Below are 15,002 nucleotides of genomic sequence, written 5' to 3'. Positions count from 1 at the left end.
CATTGTTTTTTAGTTTAAGAAGATATTGAACTGAAAAATATTTCATAAAATGGCGAAATATAGTCGAAAATATAGAGAACATGAGCAAAACGAAGATGTCGATGAAATATGATAAAGTACGAGAAAGTGAAAAATGGCGATTAAGAAGAGAAAATAAAGTGAAAATGGCGGAATCAGTGAAAGGAGAGAAGGAAAACAATGCTAGTATTCATTCCTATATAAACTAATACAACATCAATCCCACACATATAAATGTACAAAATTATGAGTATTATCATCCCAAGTGCCAATAACTTTTACGAGCAAAAAAATGATGAACTATGATCATATTTAAGAAATCAATATACAACGTATAAGAATACTCTGTAATGTTCATCTAGCAAGAGAACAAGTTAACATATACGACAAAACGACTGACACAATCAACGATCCATGAGATGAGAATGATTAGAATTGAGGGAAGGTAATGTTAAATTTAATTATTAATAAAGATTTGTGCATCGTAGGTGTTTGAACCCAGTCAATTGCTATTTGGAAGTATAACGCTGATGTTGGCCTATTTAATAACACATCAACCGATTTCATGATTAACTTTCAATATCTTAGAAAAAATTATCAATAAAATAATTTAAAGTAAAACTCTCTCAATGAATAGCTGTAGTTTTAAAACCAATAGTACACTAAGAACTTTCAGTGATTATGAAACAGATCATTAACAAATTAAACACAAAGGACAGAAGATAGAAAACTGAAATCTTACAATGGCGGTTATTTCATCTAAATATTGTGAAGTTCATGTGATTTTTCTTTTCCCCAATCATTTACATTCTGGGGTTTAATATTAACTGATTATTGCTCAAGAGGCATCCACTCCACTTCTAATTCTAGCTCTCCAGATTCGACGTTCTGGAGCTTCAATTGAATCTCCTGTTTAACTTTACCATCATCAATATTAATAATGCTGTCTTCTACAAGGGCATTATCATGTGATTTCAACCATTTCCCAATCTGCATATTACCAAACATTCCTGGGTCTCCATAAGCCATCGCCGAGGTTATCAACGGCTGGATATCGATCTCAGCTTCACCCATGATGTCATCAGCCGAGAATGTGTCATGATCGAACACTTTCTGCAGTGAAAGACAGAAACGAAAATACCAACCACAGAATGCATCAGACACATAAATCAATAATTATTTGGCACTTTGGCAGTAGCAGTACTGATGTACTATTAATCCACGAGTCAGTCATAGCCCATGTCAGCTGCAATATAATTATCATATGGTATCACAAACATTGTATGTTATCACAAAATACCTTTCATATTAGGGAATAGAGTTTTAGAATAATCATTGCTTAGTTAATCATATTGAAAAAAAAAATTCACATGGCATCCTTAATACTACCTCCGATTTTTTTTAATTGCAACTTTGGAATATTTTATATCTCTCAAATAATACTCCAAAGTTGCAACTAAAAAAAACCGGAGATAATACTATCTTAAATCCTATTTCCCAATTTGAATGTTTAAAAAATTCTTTCCACATGAAATCTTTCCCTATATGATCAAAAAATTTCCATCAATTTCATCTATTGATTTAGCTAATGTGCCAAAAAAATTTACTTCATTCTATTTTCCGTACAACTTTAAAACAATTTTCCACTAATTAAATTCCCTATGCATGGATTCCAATTTTTAATCATCATTTTTTTCTTCCCAATAATCACATTTATTACAGTCCCCCTTTTTTCCTTTATTTTTCTTATGGGTAATGATATACATAACCCTTGAGACTATATATAAACATTAAAAAAAACTTTTGAAAATTGTATAAAATTAGGAATTCATGACAAAAACACGTGTACATCAGTGTAATTAGTGTGTTTTTGTCATGATTTTCTAAATTTAAACAATTTTAAAGAGTGTTTTATGCTTATATGTAGCCCTAAGGGCTATGTATAGCATTTTCCTTTTCGTATTCGTTCTTTTGAAAAATGAGACTATTTAATGTAAAATTTCGAAAATTTATTGTTTCCCTATATGCATGGATTCCAATTTTTAATCATCACTTTTCAGAATTTTTTCTCAATTCCAAATAAGAAAACCAAATAGGATCAGGGGAAAATTGATTTATAAAGAAAAATAAATAAATTCAAATCCACATGCAAAAATTTTAGGTACCCAGGATTGAAATTAGTGGTTCCAACAACAAAAATAAACCGGATTGTTCCAGATAATAAAGTTATGAACCGATTGGATATTCAATTATCCAAAAATACTACAGTAATACATGCATTCCAAATACAAAGGTTGTTGAATGTATCTGTTCAGCTTAAGAAAGAGCATTATTGAAACCTTAAATCTATAAAATAAAATAAATAAATAAATAATAATATAATAATTAAAAAAAAAAAAGTATTTAAAAATTTTCATGTACGGAGTATATACTCCCTCTGTTTTTAAATACTTGCTCCACTTTTCTTTTTCGGCCGTTTTTGAATACTTGCTCCATTTCCTTATTTGTAAAACTTTTACAACATTTAATTCATTTCTTTCACCTAGTGGACGGTGGACCTAACATAAATCATATTTTATTAATTTCATATTCTCTCTCCTCCAATTCTCTCAACTACTATTGGTTTTTACAATTTTTTATTTTTCCTCCTACCCCATTTTCTCCATATTTTATTACTTTCTCCAATTTTTCCTAAAACTCCACGCATGAAGAAATAGAGCAAATATTTAAAAACGGAGGGAGTAAGATCTTTATATGCATATGTTTTGTACTACGTATTTGTTGAACTACATGTGCAAATAAAAAAAAGGTTCAAATTCGATATGCATCCAATTTTTAAGAAACATAAAAAATGATGCTAGATAGAACATCAAATTATATTTATTAGAAAATATTTACACATACAGTTAAAAATAGGAAATTTTGTTTTTGTGAAAATCCACCATTTAAAAAACATGTCATAAAAAACCACCCAATTAAAACATTTTGTTGTAATTCACCACCTCCTACAGGAAAATGAACATTGACTACTAACAATTCATTGGTCATTTGTTCTGTTGGTGGTGACAAATTACAAAAAAAAATTTAAAATTAAGTGGGTTTTTAAATTTTTTTACGGTGGTTTACCACAAATTTCCTTAAAAATATAAAACATTTATTTTCTTCACTTTATAAACCTTCTCAAGTATATCGAATATTTTTAACAATTATATATATAATCGTGTAGCCGAAAGTTCCAAACCCGATTCCAAGATTTTATGATTCGGTTTAACAGGTTCCAAATATCAAGTTGGAACTATCCCTACTAATTACAGTTCAAATTTCTAAAATATGACCTCAATACTTTGTTTATTGACCCCCAAAACAAATTTAAGCTAAGCTATCAACAAATTTTAATCAATTTATTTTGAATAATAAGATCAAATAAGGGCAAATAAGAGTTTTTAGCTAATACAGTGCAGTTGGTCTCACTTCTAAACCTGAGAACTATTGATTTAGCTCAATATTTTTTTAGGAAACTACTGTGTCTACAAAATTGAAGGAATTAAATTAAATCCATAATAATCAAATACTTTGAAATATAAATAATAACCAACATCAAGAATTTTTTTCACAGTTATCCATATGAAAAGCAAGTTTCACACAATTGTGCCACTGAATAGATAAAAGCAACCAGCAGGAAAAGCACATTGCACAAATAGCAAAGTAAATAAGAGCACCTGATGGAGTCAAGAGAAAAGAAAGGGAAAAATTACCAGTTTTACAGATCCGTATCGTTGAGGTACAGAAAGCATAAGTTCCTCGTTCCAAATTGGATTCAGATTGCTCTTTACAACAGATGTTTGTACAGTCTGGGACAGTAAATGAATTTGAACATTGGGAAAAAAAAAAAAAAAAAAAAGAAAGTTTATACAGCATTGGTTTATATAAATCTATGCTAACCGAAAAAGCAAGTATGACACACACCAAAAATATCACCCTAGAGTAATCAACCCTTAGGGTATCCCACCGGGGAGGGGAGGAGGGAGGGGGGGAGGCAGAATGCATACAGAATCATGCGTCAACCCCACAAATTTGAAAGAAAAGGTCCTTGTTCATAGATACTCCAGTAAGACAAAAGTCAATTATAGTCAAAAACCAGGGATACCCAGAACGTGGTCTGTGGCCACACTCCGGGTCATTTGTCCTGCAGTACTTTCCCATACCGGTACGCAAAGTTTCACATATTGGATAGTGAAAGGTGGCAAACCATATCATTGGTCTGACTTTGAGATTTTCTCTTAAGGATTAGAATGATACTTAATATAGTTTTTTTGCTACATTTTCCAGTTAAATCTTGAATATGTAGATCACTAATGACAGATGGTGATGGTAACCTATGCCTACGGTAGAAGAAGCTGAATAGTGTTACATTTAGTAAAATATGTTTATTATTTTTTATGATTAGTTGATTATTCAAATTAAATGGAAACAACCACCCAAATATCCTTCCTCTTATTTATTGGAAAGTGGACCCTTCTTTTCCTTGTATATTTTAAGAACTACTCCTATAGCGTTTTTTTTTTTCCAAAAAAATTTCTTTCATTTATTAACTCCCTCCATATTTTATTACTTGCCCCACTTTACTTTTGCGGTCATATTTTATTATTTGTTCTATTTCCTTTTTTGTAAACTTTTAACAATAATTTACTATTTTCCTTCCCACTAGTGATCTCATCATCATTTTTTTTTAATATTTTTCATATTTTCTCTCCTCCTCCCCACTTATACTCACTTCTGCTTTTCATCATAATACTTTCTACTATTCATCCTAAAACTCCATATTCGGATAAATGGAGCAAGTTATAAAATACCGAGGGATTATTAAAATGGTTTACACTTGTATAAACAACTAGGAGTCTTTCATTGTTCAAGCCTGAAGTCTAGCACGAATAACAATCATTAAAAATAATCCAACTTCCTGAGTACTTTAGAAGTTGTTTTCCACGTTTTTGTTCCATACCAAATTTTGGAACATCCCATGTTCCAAGCTACATTGTCCAAATCAGAATTTTAACTCCAAAATCTTTTAGCTTTAACCCAAGTTGCACTGAAACGAACACGGGTACAAAAACGGGTACGGATACAGGGACGGAAAACGGCAAAATGAAAATTCCAAAAAACGGGTACGGCAAAAAAACAGAAATATTAAAATTCATACGATGTTTATAAAATAATCCATACTATGTTTTTAAAAAGAAAAAAAAAACTCCTAAATTCTATTGAATGAGTCATAGTAATAGATGTGAAGTAAGACTAAAAAGAAAAAAGAAAAAAAAAAGGGAGTGAAAAAAACTTACAGAATTACTGCTAATTTATCTTCTTCTTTTTTTTTTTAATACAATTATAGCTACTTTACCTATTCCACGTGACAATGCTTCACTATTTCCAATTCCACATTGTACTTCTACTAGTACAGTAAGCTACAGTACTTTATATCATTATTTTATACCAATTGAAATGTAATAGATTAGAAAGTTAAATAATTTTTTTTTTTTTTAAAAAAAAAAACCTTCCTCTTCCTCTCCTCTCTCAAAGGTTTAGTAATGGCTGCCTGGGATCTTCACCAGTCACTGGTGTCGCTGCAGGTGCTAAAAAATGTTGGTGGCTTCTTCAAATTTTAGGGTTTTCAAGAAATCAAAATCGGGTAAGTAATTTTTTTTAAAAAAAGTGGGTTGGGCTTCTATTGGGGACGTCGAAAAAGGAGGTAATCTGTCCCCGAAACGTCTCTGAAGTTGCTCCCAGCCGTCCCCAAATTTTCTTCCCGTACCACTTTTCAAGGGTACGCCTTGGGAATGTATCCGGGCCGTACCCGTACCGTACCCGTCCCCAATACGTCCCCAGTACGGGAAACGTCAAGAGGTTGGCGTACCCGTGCATCCTTGGGTTTAACAAGGGGCAAAAGACTCCACACATTGATTTATTTATGTAGACAACCATTGCACGAAATACAAGACGTTTCAGAACTTGAAACGGGAACAGGAACTTGGACGTTGGAACACAGCCTCTAAATTACCCAAGACATTGGTTTAATCATAAGATTGTAGTTTGTGCTAGGTTTGAACCAAGAGAAAAGGAAATACTCCAAGTATCCATATATATATCAGTATATCTACATAACATATAGTTGTAAACCATTGTAATAAATAGATTAGAGAAAATAAGTACAGAGTACTTACTAAGCAAATTAAAGAATAATAAGGGTCCACCTTCCAATAACAAAGAGTAAGGATACATATGGTAGCTGCCCACATTTAATTTAAATAAACAAATATTAATAATAAAACATATTTTAATACTATTCACCATCCCCCATTAATGATCACCATCTTAAACATATAATCTGAAAATGTAACCAAAAACAAGTATCATTGTAGTAATCTAAAATCTAAAAGATGATAATCCTAAAGTCGGAGCCACGATATAATTTGCCACCATCGACGAGGAAATGGTACGTGAAAGTACCAGGTTCCAAGACTGGATCGTGGAACATGGCCACGTACCACGTTTAGGGTATCATTGATGTAAAAAATATAGAGGAATAAAACTAATATCATATTTTATATATTTCCCTCTGCTTGCTTTAATGAACACATTAACTTGTTCCTAGAGTAGTTATAAGGGTGTAAGAAAAGGTGAATAAAAGCAAGACAGATCAGTCAATCAATCAAAACCTTAATCAAAAGCAAGACAGATGCAATAAAAAAATTAAAAAAAAAAAAAAGAATAAAAAGTGCCTGGGTGTATAAAATAGAGTTATATACACCAAATAGTACTGAACTTTGGCCAAAGTTTCAATTAGAGTACTGAACTTTGGAATGTTGCAACTAGAGTACTTCTGGTAGAGTACTAAACTTAGTAACCTTCAGCAACCAAAGAACAAAATTTTCTGATTTTCACACTCTCAAACGAAATTTACTCCGATCCACCTCAATTTTGCCAATTGATTTTTCTGCTACCAAAGAACAATTTCAATTCAATTAATTTGATTATACGAATTCAATTTCTTGTTTGATTTGAGTGATTAAAAATTGAAAAACCGAATTGTTAATTTGATGATTCAGTAAAAATTGGATAAGGAAAGGCATTTTGGGCTGCTTTGGGGCATAAATTGCTGTAAATGGCGGCTGCTGTGTGCTTTGGTGGGACTGATGGAGAGGAGCTGCTGTAGCGGCGGTTTGGGGGTCGTGGCAGGGTGTAATTGTCGATTGTTGGTGAGAGGAATATTATCAATGTGTGAGGATGCATGGTGCGGCTGCTGTGAGATATGCGGGCAAATTTATGAGGCGTGTGAAGGTTGGAGAAGCAGTGTGCAAATCAGCCATGGTTGTTACGGGGTTTGAGGTGTGTTAAGGTTGGAGAAGCAGCAGGTGAATTATGGTGATGAGAAGTGCAGGTAAGGAGAATTCGGGAAATGGGTGGGGATGTGACCGTTCGGCGAGGAAGAGGGTGGGATGGCTCCGGCGAACGGGAACGGGTATGGGTGGAGGCTAGTTCAGTTGGGGAGAGGAAAGAGGAACGGAAGGGGGCTTTTTTTTTTATCATTAAAAAAATCAATTAATTTTTTTTTTTAAATATGAAAACCGGGTACAATAGGAAGCACCCGGTTACAGGTGGTTAATATCGGATTCTTTACCTCCGGTGACCATTGGAGTACTCTAATTGAAAAAGACTGAAGTTCAGTACTCTAACTGATACTTTTGCCAAAGTTCAGTGCTGTTTGGTGTATATAACTCGTATAAAATAACTAGATAAAGTTGGAGAGAGTGGAGTGCAAAGGTTTAATTGTAGTTGGGGGGGGGGGGGGGGAGATATAATGTAAGCGAAAGGAGTTTTAGCAAATAAAAAACCTCAAAATGGAATGCGGGTACATTTTATATTATTAAGGGAAAAAGAAAAAGAAAAACTGTGTGAAAACCTCGAAATGGAATATGAGCACATTTAATATTTAAGAAAAAGAATTTCAGTGCGTATGTATGTGCGGGCATGAGGGTGGGGGGTGTTGCAACATGTCAATGAAAACATAGATAACCATACAGTAACATAGTCATTTGCTATGAACACGAAAAAGCTGAAAGGAGTAACCAAACAGGATGTAACTGACAACTGAATATCCTATGAGATTTTATTCCAGCGCCTTGAAATAATTACCAAAATGTTAAGTTTGCGTAACTCACCTGCTGCCCTAGATTAAGGACAACATAAGGATCACTAGATAACATGTCTCTGACGGCCAAATTTGTCCCTTTTACTACTTTAACCTTCAATACTCCAATAAATTCTACCATTCCTTCCTGTTCAACAAGTTCATGTATCAAAAGTGTGCACTAGTTAGACATCCTTTCATTATAGACATAACCAACGTAATGACAAAAGTTTCTTAATCATATCAAAAATCAATTTGACAATTAATACCAATAAACTTAAAAAGAAATTAATCAGAAAAGTATTAGTCCTATGCTCTTATTTCAGAGTTCAACAAGAGCATTCAAGCACAAAAGCTAAACCTAGGTTGGTCCAGTAACTATCCTCGTTACAAACATCTTAATGGGTATTAAAAGATGAAAAATTTACAAAAAATACAGTAAGACAGGAAAACTGCATTGATACAAGGAGCTTGAGGGCAGTAAGTAGCTTAACAAAAATAGTTTACCATACTAGCCCCTCAGAACATGGGAAACACTAATTGATAGCTTTGGTTTCTGTTTTGGGACATTATATATAAATTTTTTTCCCTTCACATTACAGATCAAAATCAGCTGCAAGAAGAATACAAATAGAAGAAACTAAAAGGACAAACTTACAGAGCTTTCCGATACTTTTGATGATTGAGAACTTCGGAAACTATTCATTAGCTTCTTGGAAAAGCTTGGCTGAAGCGAGGTCTTTGCAGAAGACATTGAAAGAATTCGCAAGCTAGGTTTCAAGAATTCCTGAAGCTCATACTTAGATCTACATTGACGATTGACAAAGTATATAAATAAATACAAAGTTCTCTGTTTCCACCAAAGCCAATGCTATGCCTAATTATATGAAAAAATCATTGAACCTCAACAGCCACTTTACAGTAAATAGCTAAACATAAAGTGTTAGTGTCATACAGTCATGTTAAATGTATTGAATTACTCCAAATATTGCGACTTGAGCATAAAGGATAATATGTAGAGCGAGACATAATAAAGCGTTAGAGATAGGCAATTTAGAGGGGAGACATTCGTCTATATACTGCATATTAGATCTGGTAACAGCTATTTGAAAGAGAATTCAGGCGACAAACCTAATGAATCTCATACGATCATCATGACTTGCATCAGGTCCAGGCTTTGAGAATCCATCTGGAATAAAAGCCTCATATATTGCATTAGCTGCAGAATTTCCGCCAACCTCAACCATCGCATCAATGTCTTCATCAGACCACTCATCTAATGTCACAGATAAAACCTGAAATAAAAACAAATAAAAAACAGTTGCACCCTGAAAAACCGCCATTGATATGGGAGGAAGTAATAGGAAAACATTTACAATTGAGAAGATTAAAAAAAAAAAAAAAAAGGGATTGGATTTTGTCCATTTGTATTACCTAATCTTTTCCTCAAAGTGTGTGCTATGAAGGTGTGTTGCAAATAAAAGAAAACAGGGAAAGTATAAAATAAATCTACTAATTGCTGAAATTGGGAAAATTACTAACATACTAAGATGATCAATACAATGTACTTGTGCAAGTACCTTTGATATATGAGTTCCAAGGCTTCTATGCACACCACAACATTTTAAGCATATAAAAACTCCGATATTTGCAGATCTGAAAAAAAGAAGAATCAATTCTATGATAAAATCAGCAAGCTGAAAAGAATAAAAACAAATCACTAATATGTTACTATAAGTGTAGAAACGCAGAATTCTTCAACTTGATATTGCAACAAGTTAATATACGTGGACATGCTGTCGAAAAGAACTAGAATGCGTTTAATATTATAAAAATTAAATCAAGCATATATATATTTCTCAGTAATAGTCATGCATATGGTATGCATATGTTACATCCCAATCACCATCCCCAAGGTTTATACCTTGTGCCAAGGATATTCTAATATGTAACATTCATAAATAAAAGACCAGCATTAATGTTTAAATTAAATAGTTACACTAAAATAAGAACCATTTAGATAAAAGCAAAAATGTTACAAAAGGATCATGTGAATGAGAATACATTTAACACTATTGAGTATTGACTAACCATACAAGAAAATGCGTTAAAAAGAAAGAAATATAAAAGTAAAACACTATAACCCAAACTCAGCCACTATGTCCAAGGAGAATATACTCCCTCCGTTTCCTAATATTCACAACACTTAAAATGTGCTAATGCACAATTTGGCCATTTATAATTACAATTACTTCCTCTTTTTTTTTTTTTTTTTTTTATTATTATTATTATTATAATTGCACCCTTTTCTTTTCTTGAAAGTTTGCATATTAATTGCACCATTTCTTTATTGGTATGTTTTCTTCACTTTTTGGCTGTGTTCACTGTTCATACACAAAATCCCTTACTTACCCTTGTTCACATGTGATAACAACCATTATTACCACACCTCTTACCCTTATTTGCTATACTACTAGTACTAGTGGATGCTTCTTGGAAAAAAGGTTAAGAATGACAAAAGAATGGAAAGCAGATATCTTAAGCCTAAGGGTGTGTTGAGTATTTGCAAAGGACCCAACACAAGCAGAAATTTAGCAGTTTTACAAGCACAGAAGGATAACAAAGAGAATCTATGTACTTAAAGTCCATAACACCTTGCAGTTGCTGTAAACTGTTCACTTGCAATCTTGCATACCGTTCTTGCCTTACCATTCACTATTTTACATATATGTACGCACACTTGCATACCATTCCCTAAGTTACATATATGTACAAACACACACGCACACGCCCACACACACAACTCTAGGTACATCAAGTTTATGTTGCATATACAACAAGCATGCACTGTGTACACATTACATAATAATATCTTTGCTTCCTTATACTTGATCTTGCGTCTTTAATTCTAAGAAGCACAGATCTGAATGCAAACAAACCTGTAAATTGCAACTTCACTCCAAAGTCCAAACAATTATATAACTGAGGTCTGGGGTTGAACATTTTAAAAGCAGGGGATAATGGGATACACATTTAAGAGAAAAATGGGCTGGAGAAATATGGGCCATGACTGAGTTCCATGATAGCAGAAACAAGTTGATAGAGAAGAATGTGAGGAGAGAGATGGAGAGAAATACGTGAAGCTATTTGGGTTCAATCAAATGAATTGCGGACAAAGATGTACAAGGATTGTATTGAAATTAGCAGAATTGCCATTAATGAAATGGATCGAGTGCCTTCAGTTAAAAGTATTAAATTGTGAAATTTCTTCCCGAAGAACTGGTGCTTCTCAAAAAAGCATTAAATAGCCAACAAGAATGAAATTGAAACTAAAATGAGCATTGAAAGAAAAAAAATACTACAAAGGGAGTGTAGATAATTAAAAATAATAATTTGTTAGAATCATAACAGAACAACTTACGCCCATTTAGGATCTGGCGCACTGCAATCAGCACAACAGCGGTTATCCTTTTGAAGCAGTAGATCCTTAAGCCTTCTTTTACCTGAAAATGGAATGAGGTAAGATTTCAAACATGCTTTGTCAACCCTCTTGCAATTTATTTAAAATAAAATAAAAACACATTTATAATCCAATAGCTCCCGAAATTACGACAACAAAATGACCTAGTATAATTTGCATTCTTGATAGAAATGTAGGATTCTCCAAGAGGTCTAAACACAAAGTGTTGACCCTAATTAATCTAGACTAGTAAAGAGGTTCATAAACGTCTCTTGCGTTCATTAATCATAAACCTTGGAGTTGGTGTTAAAAATCTAGGCAAGAAACCCCAACAAGTGGAGATAAGATGTTTGGGGATTTCATAACGAGGAGTTATTTGCAATTTGCAAAAACATACAAGTACCTGAGGTGGGTCTACCAAGCTCTGAGCGGTTATTCATTGCTTTATTTATAGACTTCACTCATCCAAAATAAATTATCTTCCCGATGAAAACCTAAAAGATTATCCAATAAAGACAAGAGTGAGAAAACATTTTAAATTAACCACAAAGCAATTGATGTGAAGTCTTCACACAATTATAGTGTTATTACAAATTTATAGACTCCACCCATCCAAAATAAACTCTCTTCCTACGAGAACCTAAAAGATTATCCAACAAAGACAAGAGTGAGAAAACATTTTAAATTAACCACAAAGCAATTGATGTGAAGTCTTCAGGACTGTTCACACAATTATAGTGTTATTACAAATTGTTAACATGTTTCTCAGATAAGACTAATGCTATAGTATCATGCTATTCTCACAATGGCAATGATAACAATTGCAGAGGGTATTAAGTAGTTTTCCCTCAATCCCCTCGCTACAAGAAAAAGTCTTATCAACGATGGCCGAGAATAGTCCGTATATTGTCAAAACCCGTCCAACACCCACCTTTGACCCACCCACACACCACCAATGAAAACCCACCCACTGCCCCACCACAACCCACCTTTGACCCACCCACACAACCCAAAAACAACCGTCCAAAATTAAAAACTGATTATTACCCTTTTTCTTTGTTTCTTCCTCCTATAAATAATTTACAAAAAACACACAAAACTTCAATCCCACCCACAAAAACAAAAAAATAAAAATAAAAATAAAAAAAGATAAACTCACTTTCTATTTACTCTTCTTCTATATTCTCAAAATTTACTCTTCTTCTATAAATCATGAAATCAAAATTCAAAACATCTCATCTAATTATATACCCAATTCAATATCCAATCCAATTTACCCAAGTTTACAATTATATATTCATAAATCATAATCCAATCTCACCAATTTATTTCGTTTAATAATTTTTTCAACCCCACATGCAAATCTATTTTTTCTAAAAATTTGAAACATCCATTTTACTCCGCCATGACAAGGCGGTGTTCTCATTGTTCAAACAACGGTCACAACTCTGGAACATGCCCAACTCGCGGCGCCGGCACCGGTATTCTCAATTCGCAATTATACAATCATCTCAAGAAATATAAACTAAATTTACAATTACATAAACAAATTAATTATAATCAGAAAAAAAAAAAAAAAAAAAAAATAGATCGATATTCTAACCTTGACTTTTTAATGTGCGTTTTGCTTGCAGCGACGGTTGGCTTCTGCGGTGGCTAAATGGTGACTCGGAGGTGGCGTGGAGCGTGATACGTGATGGCTGGATTGTGCCTCAGTGCGATGCGCGGTGGCGTGATGCGTGGTGGTGTTTTGAGGAGAGAGAGGGGGTAGAAGAGGAACGAGACCGGAAGAGAGGAGAGAGAAAGAGAAGGGAAAGGGGCAGCTTTTAGATGACTAGTAGTCCTATCGCGCGCATTTTGCCGATAGTCAAGCGCTCTCCTTGTTGATGTAAATATTAGTTGATTACATGTAATTATTTGTAAATTGTTTAGGATATATAGGTAAATATTTTTATGCAATTTTTATTTTATTTTTTTTTTTTTGTTTGTTTTTGTTTTTGAGGGGATTGTTATGCAATTATGTTGTTGATCTATTGTATTGGTTGTTAACTTATTTTATAATAATGGAATTATTTTGTAGGCCTCGGGCGATGCCTTGAGTTACTACATTAATTTCATGATTAAAATCCTTAATTATATTTAGTTTTAATAAAATGACATATGATATGGTATAACTTAGTGGCAGGCAATATAGTTTTGAAACTTGAGGTATTGAGTTCAAACCTTGTCCAATCTATATTTTTAAACACATAAAATGAAATACTTGATTAATTGAGAAAGATATTACGTGGCACCTAAACTTATTTAGGAACACATTTTAATATATAGTACAGATGTAACTTGTATTAGAGGTGTCAATTCGGATAACCTGATGGTGTTCGGGTCAGATATGTTTGGGTCAAAATTATTCTTTTAATTCGGATCGGGTCGGGTCGGGTCAAATTGGGGCGGATCAAATTCAAGTCATGGTCTATCGAGTCCGGGTCGGATATGGGTCGGATCAACTCCAGATCGGTTCATGTTCGGTTCGGATAAATTCGGATCGGGTTCAAAACGGGTTTAACCGGGTTAATTTCAGGTCGGATGAATTTGTGTTGGGTTGATTTCGGTTCGCATGATTTCGGTTCGGTCAAGTTCGGTTTGATTAAGATAAGGTTGATCCGTTGATTCATTAATTGGTCAATTTCTATTCAATTCCTTTCTATGTTTGGCTGGATTTTAATCGAGTTGACCCAATTCATATCTAAATAAGGTTATTTTTAAACTACAATTATTATTGAGTTTTTACCTTATTATTGGGTCAATATCAAGTCATTCATGTATCATACGGAGTATATTTTATCGAGTTGAAAGAAGAGGTTTTAATGTTCAAGTATTACAAACTATTTGTAGCAAATTTTAGATGAGATGAATATAAAGCTTAGAAAATAATTTTATATAATTGGTATATACATGAACTAAACTTGTTACTCCGGATTATTTCTTTGTAGTAAAAAACGTAAACTTATTAATAATTATGGAGTAGTATAAGAACTTGAATAAAAAGGTCAAAAATTAATTATGGCCGGGTTAAATTCGGATCAGGTAAAAATCAAATCGAGTTAAAATTGGGTCGGGTTAATATCAGTTCGGGTCAAAACAGCTCAGATTAGATCGGTTATTTTCCAGGTCAATTTTGGATCAGGTTGAGCTTGGGTCGGATCAAATCGGTTCGGTTAGAGTTCAGGTCGGGTCAAATCGGATTCGGGTTGAGTTCACGTCGGATCAAATCGGTGCCGGGTTAAGTTCAGATCGGGTCGAGTTCGGATTCGGGTTGAGTTCGGTTCGGTTACAGATCGG

The 15,002-nt window shown here is 33.5% G+C and overlaps 1 protein-coding gene across 1 annotated transcript; it reads right to left on the bottom strand.

The window, feature by feature from the left end:
• Positions 1 to 801: 801 nt before the first annotated feature.
• LOC145580133 (ADP-ribosylation factor GTPase-activating protein AGD12-like) lies at positions 802 to 13,531 on the bottom strand. Its single transcript, XM_081637491.1, has 9 exons — positions 13,267 to 13,531; positions 12,067 to 12,157; positions 11,625 to 11,706; positions 9,784 to 9,859; positions 9,335 to 9,498; positions 8,862 to 9,009; positions 8,235 to 8,351; positions 3,774 to 3,869; positions 802 to 1,131 (listed from the first exon to the last, which is right to left on the bottom strand). Exons 2-9 carry the CDS (start codon positions 12,101 to 12,103, stop codon positions 850 to 852), a joined length of 1,002 nt encoding a protein of 333 aa, XP_081493617.1. The 5' UTR covers positions 12,104 to 12,157; positions 13,267 to 13,531; the 3' UTR covers positions 802 to 849.
• Between the last annotated feature and the right edge of the window lie 1,471 nt (positions 13,532 to 15,002).

This window comes from Chenopodium album, chromosome 14 (assembly GCF_948465745.1).
Source record: "Chenopodium album chromosome 14, dcCheAlbu1.1, whole genome shotgun sequence".
NCBI classification, from domain to species: Eukaryota; Viridiplantae; Streptophyta; class Magnoliopsida; order Caryophyllales; family Amaranthaceae; genus Chenopodium; species Chenopodium album.
This window is presented reverse-complemented; position numbering and strand designations above follow the sequence as displayed.